The sequence below is a fragment of the Hyla sarda genome, chromosome 4 (genome assembly GCF_029499605.1).
Source record: "Hyla sarda isolate aHylSar1 chromosome 4, aHylSar1.hap1, whole genome shotgun sequence".
Classification (NCBI taxonomy): Eukaryota; Metazoa; Chordata; class Amphibia; order Anura; family Hylidae; genus Hyla; species Hyla sarda.
Window position 1 is genome coordinate 206,896,676 of NC_079192.1, and position 19,767 is coordinate 206,916,442.

At 43.4% G+C, this 19,767-nt stretch overlaps 2 protein-coding genes across 5 annotated transcripts in view; one reads left to right on the top strand and one right to left on the bottom strand.

The window, feature by feature from the left end:
• The window catches only part of TMEM243 (transmembrane protein 243), a 33,111-nt gene extending 24,361 nt beyond the window's left edge, over positions 1 to 8,750 (top strand). The window contains exons 3-5 of the mRNA XM_056573382.1: positions 3,151 to 3,201; positions 6,013 to 6,117; positions 7,872 to 8,750. Of these exons, the coding sequence (XP_056429357.1) occupies positions 3,151 to 3,201; positions 6,013 to 6,117; positions 7,872 to 7,994 (279 nt within the window). The 3' untranslated portion in view covers positions 7,995 to 8,750. The remainder of the gene's footprint in view (positions 1 to 3,150; positions 3,202 to 6,012; positions 6,118 to 7,871) is intronic.
• Positions 8,751 to 9,248: 498 nt separating this feature from the next.
• Positions 9,249 to 19,767, bottom strand: part of DMTF1 (cyclin D binding myb like transcription factor 1) — a 60,440-nt gene continuing 49,921 nt past the window's right edge. For 3 of the 4 annotated variants that reach the window (XM_056573389.1, XM_056573390.1, XM_056573388.1), the window contains exons 12-16: positions 19,010 to 19,089; positions 18,320 to 18,478; positions 16,645 to 17,025; positions 13,304 to 13,445; positions 9,249 to 11,075 (exon numbers count right to left, since the gene is read on the bottom strand). In XM_056573389.1, the coding sequence (XP_056429364.1) occupies positions 10,978 to 11,075; positions 13,304 to 13,445; positions 16,645 to 17,025; positions 18,320 to 18,478; positions 19,010 to 19,089 (860 nt within the window). In that variant the 3' untranslated portion in view covers positions 9,249 to 10,977. The remainder of the gene's footprint in view (positions 11,076 to 13,303; positions 13,446 to 16,644; positions 17,026 to 18,319; positions 18,479 to 19,009; positions 19,090 to 19,767) is intronic. The other variant, XM_056573391.1, reaches the window with a different exon arrangement.

A 19,767-nucleotide genomic window follows, 5' to 3' on the forward strand; every position in this document is an offset into this window, starting at 1 on the left:
TTAAGGGCCTGGTTGGACAGGCCTTCCTCTGGGAGCGGTAGACTCTTACCTTTACATCGCCTGGCCTCGCAGGTGTGGACAACAGTCAAGAAGCTTCATGACTTTACGGACGTAGCGACTGACCTTCCGCTTTGGGATGCCACATATCTGACGCACTTGACGGCTGACTTAGACCCGACCTTTTGGAAATCCCATGGCATTAGAGAATTGTCTCACCTGTACTCGGATAATATTCTTTCTTCCTTTACCCAGCTACAAGGAAAATTTGACCTACCTAGAACGGCTTTTTATAAATACCTGCAGTTGCGCCATGCCTTATTGACTCAATTCCCCCCGTCCACAACTAAAATCTCTGATTACCCACTGATAGGAGTTATCAGGTCTCAAGGTCCTGGGGGGTTAGTTTCTGTTCTTTACGCTCATATTATTGAAATGAAGCATGCTCGGACGCCTCTCCCTGCTGAAGCATACTGGAGATCCCATATCCCTGGTTTGACTGAGGAACAGTGGAGGGAGGCTCAATCATCTCACACACTGGTGTCCCCCGCTGCGAATAATAAGATTACCCAACTCTATATTATTCATAGTTGCTATCTCACACCGATTAGACTACATCGAATGGGTAGGACTCAGAGTGACCAGTGCCACAGGTGTAGCTCTCCCAGGGCAGATTTTTGGCACCTTATTTGGTCTTGCCCATATGTGTGCTATTTTTGGAAGGAGGTCACATCCTTTCTCTCCTCATTATTAAGTAGAACTGTCCCTCGTATACCCCTGTTTTGTCTGTTTGGTATTATTGATGAAGACAGTTGGCCTTATTTCACTAGAGTTTTGCTAAGAGAATCACTGTTCATGGCCCGTAAGGCCATAGCTTTAAGGTGGATGGATCCTAGACCTCCTAATGTGTCTATGTGGAAGAGATTGATAAACAATGTATTACCATTTGAACGCTTGGTATATAAACATAGGAAGTGCGAAGCAAAGTTTGTTAAGGTGTGGGGTGTGTGGTGCGCTTCTACTGATACTCTGTTTACAGCCCACGACTACTATACATCTAGGGACACATTGCTGCCTCGCACTCCACCCTGAGACTTGTCTACCTGGGGACCCTCCCTTTGACTCCCCCCTCTCTTCCTTCCCCTCTTCGTTCTTTTCTTCCTTTTTAGTGCTTTCCCCTTCCTCCCTTTGGCCCTACCTGTTTCCCCCTTCTTTTTTGTTTAGTTCTGCGCTAACTGATTCTTTCGTTTTCCTTACTCTTCCCCCCCCCCCATTTCTCTTTGTTTTGACAGTGGCAGTGGCTTGCGGATAGTGCCCATAGTTAATTCCATCTGATATATACGATACATTGGTTTTCTTATGTCACGGAGCACTCCTACGTATTATTTACACTGTACCTGACCGCTGTACTATGCTTTTATCTCTGTACATCCATGTCTCCCCTGCGTGGGAATTTTGTCGTGTGTAAGCATGGCTTGTGCGGAGCCATATGTTTTGGTTTTACTGTTTTGTTATCTTTATTTCCTGTTCAATAAAACGAATAAAAAAAAAAAATTTGTAAACTTAGCTGAAGTGACCAGTGTTGGGCAGCTGCTGCCGAGGCAAATAAAATCATGGGGTGCATCAATAGGGGCATAGATGCCCACGACAAGGAAATAATTCTACCGCTGTACAAATCACTAGTCAGACCACACATGGAATACTGTGTACAGTACTGGGCACCAGTGTACAAAAAAGATATAGTGGAGCTGGAGAGGGTTCAAAGATGGGCAACCAGGGTAATACGGGGAATGGGAGGACTACAGTAACCAGAAAGGTTATCAGAATTGGGGTTATTTAGTTTAGAAAAAAGGCTTAGGGGAGACCTAATAACTATGTATAAATATATCAGAGGACAGTACAGAGATCTCTCCCATGATCTATTTATACCCAGGACTGTATCTATAACAAGGGGGCATCCTCTACGTTTAGAGGAAAGAAGGTTTCTACACCAGCACAGACGGGGGTTCTTTACTGTAAGAGCAGTGAGACACCCGGAGGAGGTGGTCATGGTGAACCCTGTGAAAGAGTTCAAAAGGGGTCTGGATGCTTTTTTTTGGAGAATAATAACATTGATGGTTATGTATACTAGATATTTAGGGACAGCATGTTGATCCAGAGATTTATTCTGACTGCCATATTTGGAGTCGGGAAGGAATTTTTACCTCTAGTATGAGGGTTTTTTTGCCTTCCCCTGGATCAACTCAGTAGGGACTCATTAGGGATATAGGTTGAACTAGATGGACTCCGGTCTTTTTTGAATCTTAGGAACTATGTTACTAACCTATCTGAATTTGGACCGATCCCGGCGGGGCAATTGGTCCAAATTCAGCCAGTCTGCTCTCGCTCCCTGCCTGTCAATTAGACAGGCGGGAGCGAGCGCTGTGAACGCCAGGGCTGCGTGCATTGGCTCACTGGCCGGGAGGGGAGGGCGAAGGCAGAGCAGGGAAAGAGAGGAGGTACATGCCCCCCTCATGTCCCCTCCCCCCGCCCCCTGCTCTGCCTTCGGAGGACACAGGTCTGCACGGAAGAAAGAACACAGAGCAGGGGAAAGAGGACGTACATTGCTCCCTAACCTCCCCTCCCTGAGCTCTGCCTGTGTTCTCTGAACAGGAGGATAACAAAGTGCAGGGGCATAAATCTCGGACTGGGGATGATTTCTATGTCTGCTAGCTCCTATACTCCTCCTCCCTGGGTAGCACATGAACTGCTAAACGCAGCAGCCTGCCGTGCTATTGGCCGCTCATCTATGCGCGCTCCTGACAGGAGCGAAGCATAGATGAGGTGAGGGCAGAAGTCGTCGCCCATCAGGCACCAGTGACGTGGCGCCTGCTGGGGAAGTCAGCTTCTTGCTCAGCAAAAGTGAGCAGCATAAGAGTAGCTGTTTAGAAGGTAGGAAAAGGTATAGTAGGGATAGATTAGCAATAGGTAGGGACAGAAAAAAAAATGATATACATGGTGGGAGCTACTCTTTAAAGTTGCATCCCCTTCAAAGTTTTTCCCTGCACATTGGTGCTCCAGGCCCCACTTCCTTTTATTGTCAGTCTGGATTGTAGAGCTGGATTGGTCACATATGTCATGGAGGAGAATAAATGTCATATCTTTTATTTTCAGGATAGAATCATCAACCTCATTGTTGGTGTGTTAACATCCCTGCTGGTCCTGGTAAGTGTCAGCATATTGTAGTATTCTTTGTGGTTAAATTGCATAAATAAGGTAATGGGAGGTAATCTAAAGTACGCAGTGACAATATGGTTAAAGGGGTTATACAAAAAAAAAAAAAAAAAAAAAAAAAAAAAAAACAGCACTATGCCTGCCCTCAGGTTGTGTGTGGTATTTTAAATTTGCTTTCACTTCAATGGAACAGAGCTGCAATACCACACTGAACCAAAGGGAAGAGGTGGTGCTGTTTTTAAAGAAACCCTTTTTTTTAATCCTTGATATGCTACCAGCTTGCAGATAGGTTATCTATTGTGCTATACAAAAAAAATGAAAAATGTCAATGACGGTCACTTATCTTATGGCAGGACAGTCAATAATAAAGACGTAGCATGTCAAATGAAGGACAATTATATAATAAATACTAAGGATCGACCGATACCGATAATCGGTGCAGGTTAGGGCCGATAGCCGATAACTTATACCGATATTCCGGTATAAATTATTGGCTATTTAACCCCCTGCGACACCACTGCAGATCATTGATTTAAAGCGGGCTCTTTAAATCAATGATCTGCAGTGGCTTTTGCGGGGCCATAGACCGCCGCCACCACCACCCGCTTCTCTCCCCTACCTGCCAGGGTGCTGCGGGCCATCCATCCATCGTTCATGTAGTGTCCGGGGGCGTTCCGGGTGGTCCGGTCCGGGCTGTCCTTCTTCTCCGGCTGGCCTCTTCTCCACTCCGGGCAGGCTCCGCATAGACGTTGCTGCGCAGTGACGCCCGTGCGCAGCGACGCACCTGACGTCATGGCGTAGCGGCGTCTATGCAGCGTACTAGGCCGGAGCCTGCCCGGAGTGGAGAAGAAGACCGTGGGAGAAGGACAGCCCGGAACGCCCCCGGACATTACATGAAGGAAGGATGGCCTGGAGCACCCCCATTACGGGTAAGTTTAATTTTTTTTATTGACTCTGAGGGTGGGGGAGGGGCCCGACCGGTATAGCGGTATGGGAAAAAATCCATACCGGTATACCGCCTAGCATCACGGTGGGGGGTGCGACGCGGTGCGGTGGGTCGGAGGTGCGGGTCGAGGGGGTGGCGGTGCGGGGGGCGGGGCATTATCGGCAAGATAATTGCCGATACCGATAATGCCCAAAATCGTGATTATCGGCCGATAATATCGGCCAATACCGATAATCGGTCGATCCCTAATAAATACCCATCAAGTCAATGGTTATCAACAAATATTTTCTCCTTAGATTAGCCTTTTTATATGTTCCCACTCAGTATTTGGTCCTTACTTTGGGCAACTTTTTTACAAAACTATGAGCAGGTCCAAAATGTAGAAAAGGGTACAAATCTTTCCATTGTAGGTTTTTTCTTTGGGTTAGTTCCTTATTTTATTTATTTATTTTTTTAATTTATTTAGGTAAAAAAAAAAACACTGACAAAAAAAAAACTGGCTCCACTGTAATTCTATGAATCCCATCTCCTGCAGTAAGTCAGATTGGGTGGCTATATCTAGGGACTGGTGGGGGTCTCCGCATTAAAGGACATCTGAAGCGTTACAAACACTTATCCCCTATCCTCAAGATAGGGGATAAGTGTTTGATCTCGGGGGGTCCGAAAGCTGGGGCCGCGGCTGTCCCGTGCAGGGGGCGTGCCAGCTGCAGCATGACATTGTGGCCGGCACGCCTCCTCCATACATCTCTATGGGAGAGGCGGGGAGGCAGCATTCGTGCCTCCCCGCATCCCCCATAGAACTGTATGGGGACGGGGAGGAGACGGGGCGTCACCGTCTACCATGAGCACTTATGGCGGCGCCCCGTTAGGGAGATCGAGGGGGGGGGGGGCTCCCAGCGGTCGGACCCCCACGATCAAACACTTATCCCCTATCCTGTGGATAGGGGATAAGTGTAATGCCGCTGCAGTTGTCCTTTTAAGACCCCAAACAATCCAAAAAAGTGAGACATTTTGTTTTTTTAACTTTAAACCTTTGTAATGTGTGATACAAATCTCTATAGGAGACAGCAGCAGGAATGGATAGCTGTATACAGCAGTGTAGAGAGAGGGCAGATCACACAGGCTGTAGATAGGAAGGGAAGTTTGTAGATAGGAAGGGCAGTTTGCAGGAGAGAATGACATAAGCTGTGTAGAAAACTAGACTCCTGAATAAACAGCCCTCACATCCAGCATTTACTACTGGGAGGGCAGACCCTCATCTGAACTTACTACAACAGTTCAGTCAAGTGGGGATATTTATCATAACTTCTGTAGAGGAAGAGTGGTGCAGACGCCCATAGCTACCAGTTAGATTACTTTTATTTTTTTAAAGGCTTCGGAAAAAATAAAAGGAGCAGTCTGGTTGTTATGGGCAACTGCACCATTCTTCTACCCAGGTTTTGATAAATATCCCCAAGGTATCCAGCAATATGTTAAATCATTGTTTCCATGTCTACTCACTTTTATTACCAATGTTTAAACAATATTGGGGGAGATTTATCAAAACCTGCCCAGAGAGTCCTTTTCAAAAATGAAAGATCTGATTGGTTGCTATGGGCAACTCAGGAACTGTTTCTCTGGTCAGGTTTTGATAACTCTGCCCCAATGTCTGTTATTTTGAGGGGACACAACATTAAACAGTTATACAGGTTGTGCATGCATTACTTTACATTGGAGCAGACTGTCATTTCTTCAGTGTTGTCACATGAAAAGATAGAATAAAATATTTACAAAATGATGTATCTTATGAGATACTGTATGTGTACCTGTTCAGCATTGGAGCCTGACATTATCTATTCTTTCTTCCTCCCATACAGGTAACCTTAATCAGTGCTTTTGTTTTTCCTCAACCACCTCCAAAACCAGTGAATGTTTTCTTTGCTGTCTGCATATTTTTGTGTTCAATTACTGGTCTCATACTGGTGAGTACTGGTTGTTCAGCATTAAAATTGGTAGTGTTGGAACTATTTGTCTGCTCTTCCTCTGGTTCTGAAAGAGGTACTCTGGTGGAAAACTTATTTTATTTATTTATCAACTGGTGCCAGAAAGTTAAACAGATTTGTAAATTACTTCTATTAAAAAATCTTAATCCTTCCAGTACTTATTAGCTGCTAAATACTATAGAGGAAGTTTTCTTTTTGGAACACAGAGCTCTTTGCTGACATCAGGAGCACAGTGCTCTCTACTGACATCTGTCTATTTTAAGAACTGTCCAGAGTAGGAGAAAATCCCCATAGCAAACATATTCTGCTCTGGATAGTTCCTAAAATGGACAGAGATGTCAGCAGAGAGCACTGTGCTCGTGATTCAGCAGAGAGCACTGTGTTCCAAAAAGAAAAGAATATGCTATGTAGTGTTCATCAGCTAGTAAGTACTGGAAGGATTAAGATTTTTTAAATAGAAGTAATTTACAAATCTGTTTAACTTTCTGGCACCAGTTGATTTAAAAAAAAAAATAAAAAAAGTTTGCCACCGGAGTACCCCTTTAAAGGAACCTATCACCACTTTCATGCTGCCTGAACCACAAGTCACCAGTGTGGTCCATGACTGCTTCTACCCTCCAGACTTTATAGATCCCCTTGTGTCTGGTACAGGGAGAGATCTATCAGTCTAGGCTGAAGGGACAGTTAAAGGCCTCAATGACTTATAATTCAGGCAGCATGAAATTGATGACTAGTTCCCCTTAACATTACATCTTTGCTTTGGTGGGGACCCCTACTAATCTGTCAAATGAGTCAGTGCTAGTGTTTTTCTGAAATCTGATGCTAGCATTTACAAGTGCCTGTAGCAACAAGTTACACAACATGACTTTTCTGTAAGGCGCGCGCGTGCGTGCGTGCGTGCGTGTGTGTGTGTAGAATGTATGAACCACAATCTGTATAGAATGTGTAAAATTCAGTCCGTGTTCCTGGCATTCTGTCTGTATAACAAGCTCAGCTACCTCTGCCTTCAAACTGAACATGGGAAGCTCAAAGGAAACGGCTGAAATTTTAGCACCACGGCTTGCCTAATGATTTTTCTTACAAGTTTCATTTGTTCTACTACAAAAGTAAGCAACTGTTTTTGAAAACGTAAATGGGTATTGCCATCTGAAGAAGTTATCCGCAGGATATGAAGCTGATGTTTAACATGTGGGAGTGGGACCACTACCAATTTAGAGAACGGGACTAAATAGTCCCAGTAATAAATGGAGCACATAGCACAGTACTCTGTTTATTCACTGTAGGGCTGTTTAACATTGAGTTTAGTGTTCTGCAATATCTGGAGACCCTATAGAGAATAAACAGAGCACTGGCTGCTCACACTCTGTACACCATTTTTTCTGGGGGACAACTTTGTTCCCTTTCTCTAGAATTCTAGTGGTCCCAGTGGTTGAACACCCACTGATGAGCTTGTTATCCTAGTGGATAACTTCTTCAGATAATATCCATTTAGGGTAGGGTCACACGTAGCGTATTTCAGTGCCAGAAACTATGGGTGTTTATTATTACTCCCATAGACTTTGCTAGCACATATATACGCAGTGTCAAATGCACACTCTATAAGCTACGTGTGACCCAACCCGTAAACTTTTATTTGCAAAATTACTTAGCAGTGTGTTAGCATTCTGTTCAGTAGTTGGCCTTGTACTTTGTAAATTTTGACTTATAATAATACTTCATGTGCTCTGTTACAGATTTTTTGGTATCGACAAGGAGACTTAGAACCCAAATTCAGGAATCTGATCTATTATATATTATTTTCTATAGTCATGTTATGTATATGTGCCAACCTATACTTTCATGATGTGGGGAAATGAAGCATGGGGAAGAGACAGCCACCTCATAGGATGCATGCTTTACTGCAAAGCCACGGAGAAGAGACAAGCGGAACAAACGTTTTATATGTTTTCTTTTATCCCTTTTAGGAAAGGGACAGCTACTGCCATAAGACTTTTTTTTTTTTTTTTTTTTCTACCACTGTTGCACTTAATGGTTGGGAAAAGCTGCTGATGGATTTTTTTTTTTTTTTTTTAAAGTTGCACAAAGAACAAAAGAATGCAGAATGTTAAATATTCTTTATTTTCCTTAAATATAATATTTCTTTTTACTATGCAACAGATATAAGTACTGTCACATGACCAAAATTGTAATATTAGAAAGTGAAGGACATTTTGAATAAGAAGATTTAAATAAATAAATTACAAGCCGGTCTGTTCATATTTTTAAAACTAAAATTTGAAGTAAAAGTTTACAGTTAAAAAGGCATCTAGAAGCATATGCATTGTGCTGAAGACTAAAGCAGGACAACAACTTTGGCCACGCAATGATTCTAGTGTCTGTGAGGCAATGCAGGCTTCAAAACTGGCCACACATTTTGTGCTACGGTAGAAGACAATGAAAATAATCCTCATGAATGATGCTGAACACTGTAAAACAAAACTTGGGATCTAGCCCATGTTGCAAGGGGGAAAACCATTCCATGTTAGAAGCTAAATACTTTCTACAAGAAAGTCTGGCCAGTACAACTACCATGTAACCTATTTGATAGAAAATATGCCATATAAAAAAATAAATCAAAAGGCTTATGACTGTACATCACAATGTAATACATATAAAAGCGATGTACTAAAGAATGTCTATTTTAGTTATTGCACTGGAAAACATGGGCAACACAAGTGCTTGCTGTCATGTAATTTTGATCCTAGTTCACCTATGTAGAAAGGTTTTCCCACCCAACACATATTTAAAGGAAAACGGGCACCCGCACTATAACCCGTTACACCGGGTTATAGTGCGGGTGAACAAGAGACCGATGCAGGGTCTCAGACTGCTACACCTACCTGCAGTCTGGAACCCCAATCCTCTGAAGGTCCCCCTCTTTCAGTGCTGACTTGCGCTCTGGAGGCGGGCCCGCCAGCTGGATTTAAATATTCATAAGTGGTGGTCAAGTGAGCGCTCAGTAGGCACAAGGTGACCAGTGCTTAGGAATATTTAAATCAAGCCGGAGGGCCCGCCTCCAGAGCGCAAGTCAGCACTGAAAGAGGGGGACCTTCAGAGGATCTGGGCTCTGGATTGCAGGTAGGTAGCAGTCCGAGACCCCGCATCTGTCTCCCGTTCACCCGCACTATAACCATGTGTATCGAGTTATAGTACGGGTGAATGGGTGACCGGTTTCCTTTAAGGCATTTCAAAGGTTTTATAGGGCAACTAGTGGCACTCCAGTGATGCGTTTAGAGAGGTGGAAGTGCACCTGCTGTCACATTTCTTAAAAAAATAAAACCAGCATCACACCAGTGCTCAAGTTGTGTGTGGTATTACAACTATGTTCCATTCACTTTCATAGAACACAGCTGCGATACCACACACAACCTGTGTGCAGGTGTGGTGCTGTTTTTCTAATCCTTAAAGGGTACTCCGCTGAAAACATCTTATCCCCTATCCAAAGGATAGGGGATAAGATATCAGATCACGGGGTCCGGCCACGTTCTACAGGCTGGCAGTGTCCGGAACATGGAAACTTGCAGCTTCCGCGTTAGTGATGGCAGGCCACACCCATTCCATTCATGGCTATGGGAGGGGGCGTGATGGCAAGTACATAGCTGTCACACCTCCTCCCATAGACTGGAATGGAGGGGGGTGGCGGCTGGCATTGCCAGTCATCGAGCAGAGTTCACTGCACCGAATGACAGGGGTGCTGCAGAGATCAGAGAAGTACCCCTTTTAAAAGCAGTAAGACATTATATACACACACATCTGTTTGTAGTTGTCAGGTGTACTACATTACCATAAAGCTTATTGAAGAAAAATATTGATAGGAAATGTGAAGGATAAAATGGGTAAAATGTATATTATAGAAGACAATTCACTGAAATAGCAGACAACATGGAACAGCTTATTGTATCTTCCAAACAGTGTTTCTGAGCAACTAGTTTGGGTTCTGTACTATTTTGGGCTCTGCTACAGTGGTTAGCCTTCTATGACATTTTAGGATTGCAGTCTGTTTGCTGTGACTGCTGGAAAACAAATGTAAGGCGACAGGGCTTGTTTGTGACAGACTGTCTACATTGAAAAAGTTTTTCATTTTAAATACTGTAATAACCTCCATAAATATCAGATATATACATTAGCACCATTTGTATCACCGTGTGTATAAAGAAAGGGCATGGTTTAGTTGTTTACCTGGGCTTGCCACTTTCAATAACACATTATTCCCATCTAGTCAGCCTGCAGATTGTACACAATGACAAACTCAGGGACGTGATTGTGTTAGTCCTGTTTTCTTTAAAAACCACCTATCCATAGCAAACCCTATTGCCTTCTTTTGATTTATTATACTTCAATCACCACTTACTTCTGTAAACATTATTGTAGAAAATAAGACCCTGTAAACCACGTCCAACTACACTTAGAAGTAGAGTGGTAAACATTGCTCGTAGCACTAAAATCCACTCCTCACAATAGTAGTTTCACCTCTTCCATGACTTGGTCTGAAGAAGTCTGGGTTTTAGTGTTCTGTCGTGTAATATCCTTGTACGGAATGTCAACCCTTGAGATGACCAAAAAGAACTGGAATGTCATGTTCACCAGAAACAGCCCCCCCCAAATGCTCTAATTTACCCTCATACACATGAGAGAAGAAGTCACTTGAAATCTGAAACTCGACTAACACTTAGAAGCTGGTGATAGTGCAAATTCTGCTGCAGTAAAATAACAGATTTGGTGCTATAGCAGACTGTAGCAATTAGAACATGTGTAATGGTGGCCAGCCGCAAGTCTAAGCTTGTCAGACAGGAAAATGTGTTACAAATCTTCAATATCTTTAGCATCGTCAGAATCTGGTCCATCTATTGAAGAGTCAATCCGGTGAACTTTGTCCCTGTGGTGCTGCAAAATTGGATCTAATGGAAGAGGGGAAAAAAAAATAAACATGTATAACAGCACTCTTAACATAATACAGTCCCCCTCACCACTCCAGTCCACAGGTTGTATGTACTGCTGTAATACCAGATGCAACCTGTGGCCAAGAGTGGTGCTGTTTCTGCTGAAAAAGAAGCACTTTTCTTTGTGGCCAATGATTGTGATTCCCCCATCTCCAGAGCGCAGTGTCTACAGCTGGGGAAACTGACAGTGCCACTCTCCAATCATTGGCTGAGGTGGGACATCACTGCAGCCAATAATAGGTTGAGCAGCGCTGTGACATCACATCTACAGCTGGCTTTATGAAGCAGACTCTCATCATAGACCTGGCCGGAAACTACGAGGGAACGGAGGAAGCAGTTTACATTTTTGGTATTTTATTAGGCAGCCTGGGAACAATTGAAAGATAATAAATTCCTCTTGACAACCCCTTTAAATGGGTACCCAGGCGAAAAACATCTTATCCAAAGGGTGTGGCACCCCTGTCATCCGTGCAAGGAGCGAACTCCGCTCCATGCCAGATGACTCCATTCATGTCTATGGGAGGAAGCGCGACAGCTACGTACAAGTTGTTACACCCCCTCCCATAGACATGAATGGAGGGGGCGTGGTGTGACAACACTAACACTGAAGATCCAAGCTTCCATATTCCAGATGCCGGCCCAGAGATAGCGAGCGTCCACAGCGGCCGGATACCAGCGATCAGACATCTTATCCCCTATCCTTTAGATAGGGGATAAGATGTTTGTCACCAGAGTACCCCTTTAACTTACATAATCAATTACTGTTTATAATCGTGCAAAAGTGTACAAATCACAAGACAGCCTAATTTAGGCTGCCATAACATGTCTATCTTATTCAGTACATATGCCAGTGTTCTGGTGTCAAAGCCACTAATTTTTGCAGAGTTCTCCATTTTGCTTTTTACTATGTTATGCAGCACTTGTCGAAGGGGCGGGATTAGTGTAAAGTGGGCATGACTAACTGCGATTTACACCATCTGGCATAGATTTCAGTTCAGTGCAGTTTTCTACACCAAATCCATTAGTGGATTCAAAAGGAATGGGGAAAAAGAAAGCACTTATACAAGTTTCATTCCTGGCTTTAGCCCTAATAAAGAAAAACAAAAAACATGCAGACATGTACAAAAAAAAAAGTGTAATTTTGATTCTATTGTAAGAGAAACTGGTCAGAAATCTGTTGAATGTAAAGGAACCCTTAAAGCGTACCTATCATATCACAGAAAAACTTTAATGTGTCTAGCTTCTGTATTTCTTTTGAAATCGGCTTCTACAGTATCTGATCACACTGAATTTCCATCTTCTCACAGGCAGGGGGCGTGTCCGTCTCTTGTCCTCACTGTACATGACTAAACTTCCTCCCTCACTGTGTGTCACTGAGGTGTCAGCTGTCCTCCTCATGTAATCTCCTTAATACTGGGCTGGCACACTGTAACAAACCCCATCTCCTTACTACTGGGGTACATGTTGCTGTATAAGGCTGAACATGCTGACACACTTCTGCTCCTTCTCTATGCTATGGAGGGAGCTGTGCACTGAATCCTTCTCCTCAATGCTGCTGAGAGCTGGGGAGGTGTAAGGGGGTGTGGCCTCCTCTCAGCCAATAACAGCAGCGCACACACTGCCAGCTCTCTGTGTTCAGAGATCTCTACACAGGGAGCACACACAGCCCCCCTCCCTTCCTGTATTCCGACCGACTAGCTGATAATGTCGGAAAGACCATAGTAACAGGTGTGGGACATTTTATGAGGACCTCTAGTGGCCACTTTTATAGGAGCAGTTTTGTAAGGGAAACTGTGGAAAAAAATAATGAAATTGTATTAGAGATATACTTATTTTCTATGGCTCTATTGTTTTTAAAAATATCGTTTTGGTGATAGTGGCCATTTAAAGCTACCTATACAATAGGGAATTTCAAGGAATTCTCCAGAAAAATATTTCCTAGACAATTATTGGCTGAGCAGGCAATCACTATCTCAAGGTGATAAAGGAACAGGCAGGGCAGACCTATGATCACACACTACTGGTGGAGCTTCCAATAGATCTGTCATGATAAAAAAGCCTCTCTCTATGCATGGTAAATATCTAAATCAACAGCATAGATAAGAAATCTCTCAACCATTAAAGGAATCTTCACATCTACATTACATTCAGTTAACTAGGAATAAAAAGCAGCTGCCATACACTACCTGCAAGTGTGGTAAGTGGAAGCACAGATTCTCCATTATTATCATCCGATTGTATGTAACTGTGGCACGATGGGACTATCAACACTGTCCCTTCAATAGCAGGCTGACCAATGTGTTCTTCAAGGGTAGAAGGCCTGAGATCCTATATAAAGAGAAAATACAGATTCTTTGTTACACAAAGTACACACTAAAACATATATTTACACTTTTCCAACTCTTTTACTTTAACGCACACAAAATAACAATTTTAGCTGTCAAGCACGGACTTCCAACATTTACCTGTATTAGGCTAGGTTTCCACACAGGTTTTCTTCTGAGCCAAAGTTAGAAGTGGATCCAGTAAGAAGTAGAAGTATACATTTCTGGCTGTGGCTCGAAAACTGCAGTGGCAATATTCCAAAAAAGAACCAGAAAAAAACCTGAGTGGAAACCTATCCTAAAACAAGTAAAGGGAGTCTGTCAGCTGTATTGAGCCCGCCAAACATGCTGACAGGTCTAGACAGCTGAGGAGGACTAACATAATCATAACTGAACAAGAGGAAAGTTATGTCGTGACTGAATCTTGTGGTTAGGTTCACAGAGCTCCCTATAGTAAGATTCATTCCTTGGCCCCTCCTTTCATGTATCGTACCCTGTGAAGTAGTGACACTGAAATATCATGCACTCGAAGCTCCTTTTCTGACACGCCGGTGGACGAGGACCACAGAAGTGCGTGGGCGCTCAGAGGCAACTGCTGGCGAGTTTCACGCAAGGTGCGCTTCCGGACGGAAGAAGCGCACCTTGCGCGAAACTCACCGGTAGTCGCCTTGGGGTGCCCACGCACCTCTGCGGTCCTGGTCCAATGGCGGGGGAGATAATAAAAAGTTATTACGCCAAAGAGAAGCCATCTAGATTCACAATGCAAATACTATTGAGCCAAGAGGTCTTAATCATGACTGAGTTAACCAGCTTTCTATCATGAGTTCAATTTTCACATACCCCAAACATCACACAAATCTCGCATTTATTACATTCATATTTTCTTATTTTCATATATTTGTCATTTATTGACTCATGCCTTTCTTTTCCCTATAGATCCATAACACATTGCCATCACAGAATTGAACAGCGGGGATCTCGCTGAGTATACACGTGTCTTTGTTTATTCATTCATTGCACTGTTTACTATGTGATCCACATGTATTTGTTTATATTGCCTTTTTTCCCGGGCTTCTCCCGGTCACCATGACGTACATGTCAATCAGGATTTATTATCAGCTGTTATCCTAATTGAACCTAGGATGTGACGTGTGTATATATACTATTCATTGATCTCTAACCCTATGTAATTGAAAAAGGCGAATAGCCGAAATGCGTCTTTCCGTACTGCTATGTTGAAATAAAGATTTAAAGAGCATTTGAAAAAGATAAGCTGGTACTGGGATCCCTACCTTTCTTCATCTGTATATCCATGGGCACAGCCACAACTCCAGTGCCGCCACCTCCAGCTATAACTTTGATCCCTGTCAGGAGATTTATGTGGTCTTATAATAAAAGGGAGAGAAGCTGAGCTCTGTGATTTTATAGGTTGAATGTGATTTGGAGCCGAATTTATGAGTAGTACAGAAGGCAGGAGAATAAGACCTGCTTAACCCACCCCACACAGGCTTATTGACCGCTATGCCTGTATCCGTGTCCGATCAAAGGTAGCTGTAAATCCCCCACTAAGGGATAGGTCATCAATTTGAGATGTATGTACTGTAAAATATCCACCAGTTACAGTCAGAAAGAAATCTTTCCTTTTGTTGCAAGTGTCATTGATGCAAGCTCCATCTCTCTTCTAATAACGTATTAAACGCCATGACTGAAGTATATATCCTGTTTGGAACAGATCCCTTTCAGCATAACAAAAAATGGTTTGTTTGGTTTAGACTATCCCTTTCTGTGTTAAGGGCCCCCAGACCACAAGATAATCACAGGGTGTTCTAATTCTCTGACCTGAAGCGACCGGCTGAAATCTGTGGGAGAACCTGGCAGCAAGGGTTCAGTTCCATTTTATCACCACCACTGCGTAAATTTTTATTCTGCACAGTGCAATGTTTCATATATTGCCTTCTAGAGTAGTGGTCTCCAACCTGCAGACCTCCAGATGTTGCAAAACTACAACTCCCAGCATGCCCGGACAGCCAACGGCTGTCCGGGTATGCTGGGAGTTGTAGTTTTGCAACATCTGGAGGTCCGCAGGTTGGAGACCACTGTTCTAGAGGATTGATTTATGTAGCTGCTCCAGATAATATCAGTGTGTCTTGGCCGGGGGGACGAATCTCTACAAGTTCAGAATTTTCCCCCAAAAAAATTTATGTTCACACAGGTAGGATCTTCTGCAGCATTTCTGCACCAAAAATCAGCAAAAAAAAATCTACACCACATCATGTAGGTTTGTTGCAAACTCATCACTCCAGATTTTGGTGCACATTATGTTAAAGGGAAACTGTCAGGTCCCTGGGGTCTCAAAACTAACTTTAATCTCAGCAGCCGTGACTGCTTATACAGCTTTGCACCTAGTCTGATGGGCAGGAGGAGGTGCGGATAGGGTCATTGTATCTGCTTGCGCCGACTGTATTAGCAGTCAATACCACTCTCAGGGTCAGTCAATTACCACCCCAGGGCCCTGATAGGTTCCCTTAAGAGCCCCTACACACTACAGATTTTCCACTCTGAATTAATTCCAAGTGGAATCATCTTGCAGTCGAATGTCATTGATTTCAATGAGATTCTGCTGCTCAGGGAACACTAATGGTACTACTACAGATTTTCTGCACATGAATCCACTGAGGAAAATCCACCCTGTGTAAGGGTACGTTCACACGCGCAGATTTTTTTAGCGGGTTTTCCGCTGCGTATTTGAAAGTGGGTGGGCTCTTCTCGGCTGTCCGCAGCAGATTTTCCGCCGCGGAATGTACACTGCAGAAAATACGCCGCAAGCCCCATTGAAGTCAGTAGGGACTGTGGCGGATTTTATGCAGCGTAAATTCCGCTGTGGAAAATCTGCTGCGGACAGCCGAGAAGAGCCCGCCCACTTTCAAATACGCAGCGGACAACACGCAAAAAAATCTGCATGTGTGAACGTACCCTAAAAAGGGATTTCTGAACCAGACAACCCATTTTACACCTTTTCTATCTTTACCAATTACCTTTAAGTGTACTTTTAACATTCAGATTGTCTACAATTGCTTAAAGCATACAGACTAATACAACACACATTTACACTTTTAAAATTTTCCACGCATAGAAATATTTTTTTCGAGCAAAAAAACCCCCAAAACACTGGAAAGGATTGTCTTCACTTATAACACCCTTACTTCTTTGACATAGTTATCTGTTAAGTCAATATGACTGTCATCTGTCTTTATGTCTGCACTTGACATGTCCTCCACATTTGCTCCAGGATGATGGACAAGTTTCACATTACCCCTGATGCCCATATTTATGGACTGCTCTGTGCAATATAAGGAGTCCTGGCTGACGTTTATGTCCGTACTGTGTATCTCCTGGGGAAGACAGTCTGCTTTAAGTGGTCTCTGAGAACTGTGTAGGTCAGTTGGCTGTAAGTTAGATTCAACAGAAAGCTCCGTCTGAGCAAGGGGTAAGGGGATGTCATCAGAAGCCAGTGTGTGAATTATAATCCCTGGTGTATGACAGTGGACTGTGACATTGTCACTTGCATTTAGGAGGTTTTCAGGCTGTGAACAGATACAAGGAAAATGAGAGAGAGAGAGAGAGAGAGAGAGAGAGAGAGAGAGAGAGAGAGAGATAATATGTACAGTATAAATTGCATTTAAGAATACAAAAAGTAAAAAAAAAATGGATTAGACCCAAGCTTGCACATTTTATCCTATAAAAAATGTTTTTGCTGTATTTCCTGCACCCTACTCATTTTATTACAAAAGGCTATAAAGAAGTGCACATTGTGGTTTAGATACATGGCTTGAGAAGCAACTATAACATACTATGTGTATTAAAGGGGTACTCCGCCCCTAGACCTCTTATCCCCTACCCAAAGGATAGGGGATAAGATGTCTGATCGCGGGGGTCCCGCCGCTGGGGACCCCCCGCATTCTACCATGCGGCACCCACCTTTAACAGCTTCCGGAACCGCTGGAGGCCCTCAGGCTAATACCATCCCGACCACGGGGACGGAAGATTGTGATGTCACGACTCCGCCCCCTATATGCAAGTCTATGGGAGGGGGTGTGACAGCTGTCACGCCCAATCTCATAGACTTGCATTGAGGGGGCGGGGTGTGACATCACATGGGGGGGGGGGGGGGCGTAGTTGTGACGTCACGATCTTCCGTCCCCGTGGTCGGGATGCTATTAGCCTGAGGGCCTCCAGCAGTTCCGGAAGCCGTTACAGGTGGGTGCCACATGGTAGAATGCGGGGGTCCCCAGCGGCAGGAGCCCCGCGATCAGACCTCTAATCCCCTATCCTTTGGATAGGGGATAAGATGTCTAGGGGCGGAGTACCCCTTTAATGCCTTCCTTAAAGGGGTACTCCTGTGGAAAACTTTTTTTTTTTTTTATCAACTGGTGCCAGAAAGTTAAACAGATTTGTCAATCACTTCTATTAAAAAATCTTAATCCTTCCAGTACTTTTTAGGAGCTGTATACTAAAGAGAAATCCAAAAAGAAATGCATTTCCTGTGATGTCCTGACCACAGTGCTCTCTGCTGACCTCTGCTGTCCATTTTAGGAACTGTCCAGAGAAGAAGAAGATCGCCATAGGAAACATATGCTTCTCTGGACAGTTCCTAAAATGGACAGCAGACATTACAGGAAATGCATTTCTTTTTGGATTTCTCTTTAGTATACAGCCCCTAAAAAGTACTGGAAGGATTAAGATTTTTTTAATAGAAGTGATTTTATACATCTGTTTAACCTTCTGGCACCAGTTGATTAAAAAAAAAAAAAAAGTTTTCCACGGGAGTACCCCTTTAACCCTCGATCATATACAGTAAGTATAAATGCTCTTACTCACAGATAAGGCATGTACAATAATCTGCTCTGGTGATGCTGGGGAGGCGTTTGAGGTCAGGGTCACTCCTTGGTTTGATGTCAGTGTTAATGGAAGACTTTGGCTAGAACTTGTCTGCAGGATGAAGGTGCCTGAAGTACCACTTGGCTGTAAATAAAAAGACTTGGGAAAAGATAAAGAGCTATCAATTAATAGAGTATTTGTACTGTATTTTTTCATCATTTTTTAGTCCCTATAGCATTCTGCAGCATTGGAGTGCCAATCGGACGGTGAGTAGAAAGGCAAGGGCTCTCCCGCTGTCCTCTCAGCTAATCAGGACCTCACAATGTTGCCGTGGTGCCCCATTCAGCTCCACTGAGCTTCTTGCAGCTGAATTTTGGCATTTTAGACTCTGTGATCAACTTTGACCGTGGCATCTAAAAGGATAATGACAGACATCCTCCTGATCGCCAATGTCCGGCATTAGCCACTGGTTCTGGCTGCTGATAGCAGGCATTACCAAACAGAGATGAAGCAAGTTCAGCTTGAGCTCGCTTCATAGACCTGCTGCACAGCTGCGCCATATATATATATATATCTATATATATATATATATATATATGGCAGCAGTAGTTAAGGTGTTAATTATCATTTAGCAGAAGAAACAAACTATTGTGCTATAACATTAACAAATGATGTAACCTATTTACTTACTGGTAGGATCTCAAATGTCTGCAGCATGCTTGTGGACAGCGAGTCTGGGTCAGAAATAGGAGACGGCGATTCAGGTGAGGCTATATTAAACAAAGAAGAATACCATCAGTTAATAAAAATTATTAATTAAAGGGGTACTCTGATGAATGGACCCTTTCTATAATCCCTTCCCAATTTGAGTGATGTCATAGGCCATTCATCCAATATGACATCACTGTGGCCGCTGATTGAATGAGTGGCTGTGTGACATCATGGCACCCAAACCCGAAAGCACTAGATACTGGTACAGGGTCCCATTATTCCGGCGGGCGAAAGGTTTTCATCAGTCATTTTTATTGAAAAAATAAACCGGCCGGCCCTCAGCTGATTCTTGTAGCTGAGGGCCGGTATTAATAGCCAACATGCGGTGATCGCCGTGGTCGGCTATTAACCCTTTAGATCGCTGCTGTCAAAGCTGACAGCAGGGTCTAAAGGCACATTTAAACACTCCCTGGTGGTCCAAAATATCTAACTATAAAAATATAACGTTAATTAAACCGCACAGTCAATGGTGTATACGTAAAAAATACAAAAAGTCCAAAATTGTGTATTTTTGGTCACTTTGTATACCCTAAATTTTTTTTTATAAAAACCGATCTAAAAGTCCCATCAAAACAAAAATGGTACCGATAAAAACGTCAGATCATGGAGCAAAAAAATGAGCCCTGACACAACGTGAGAAGAGGAAATGTTTAACCTACTAATTTAGGTGCATTAAG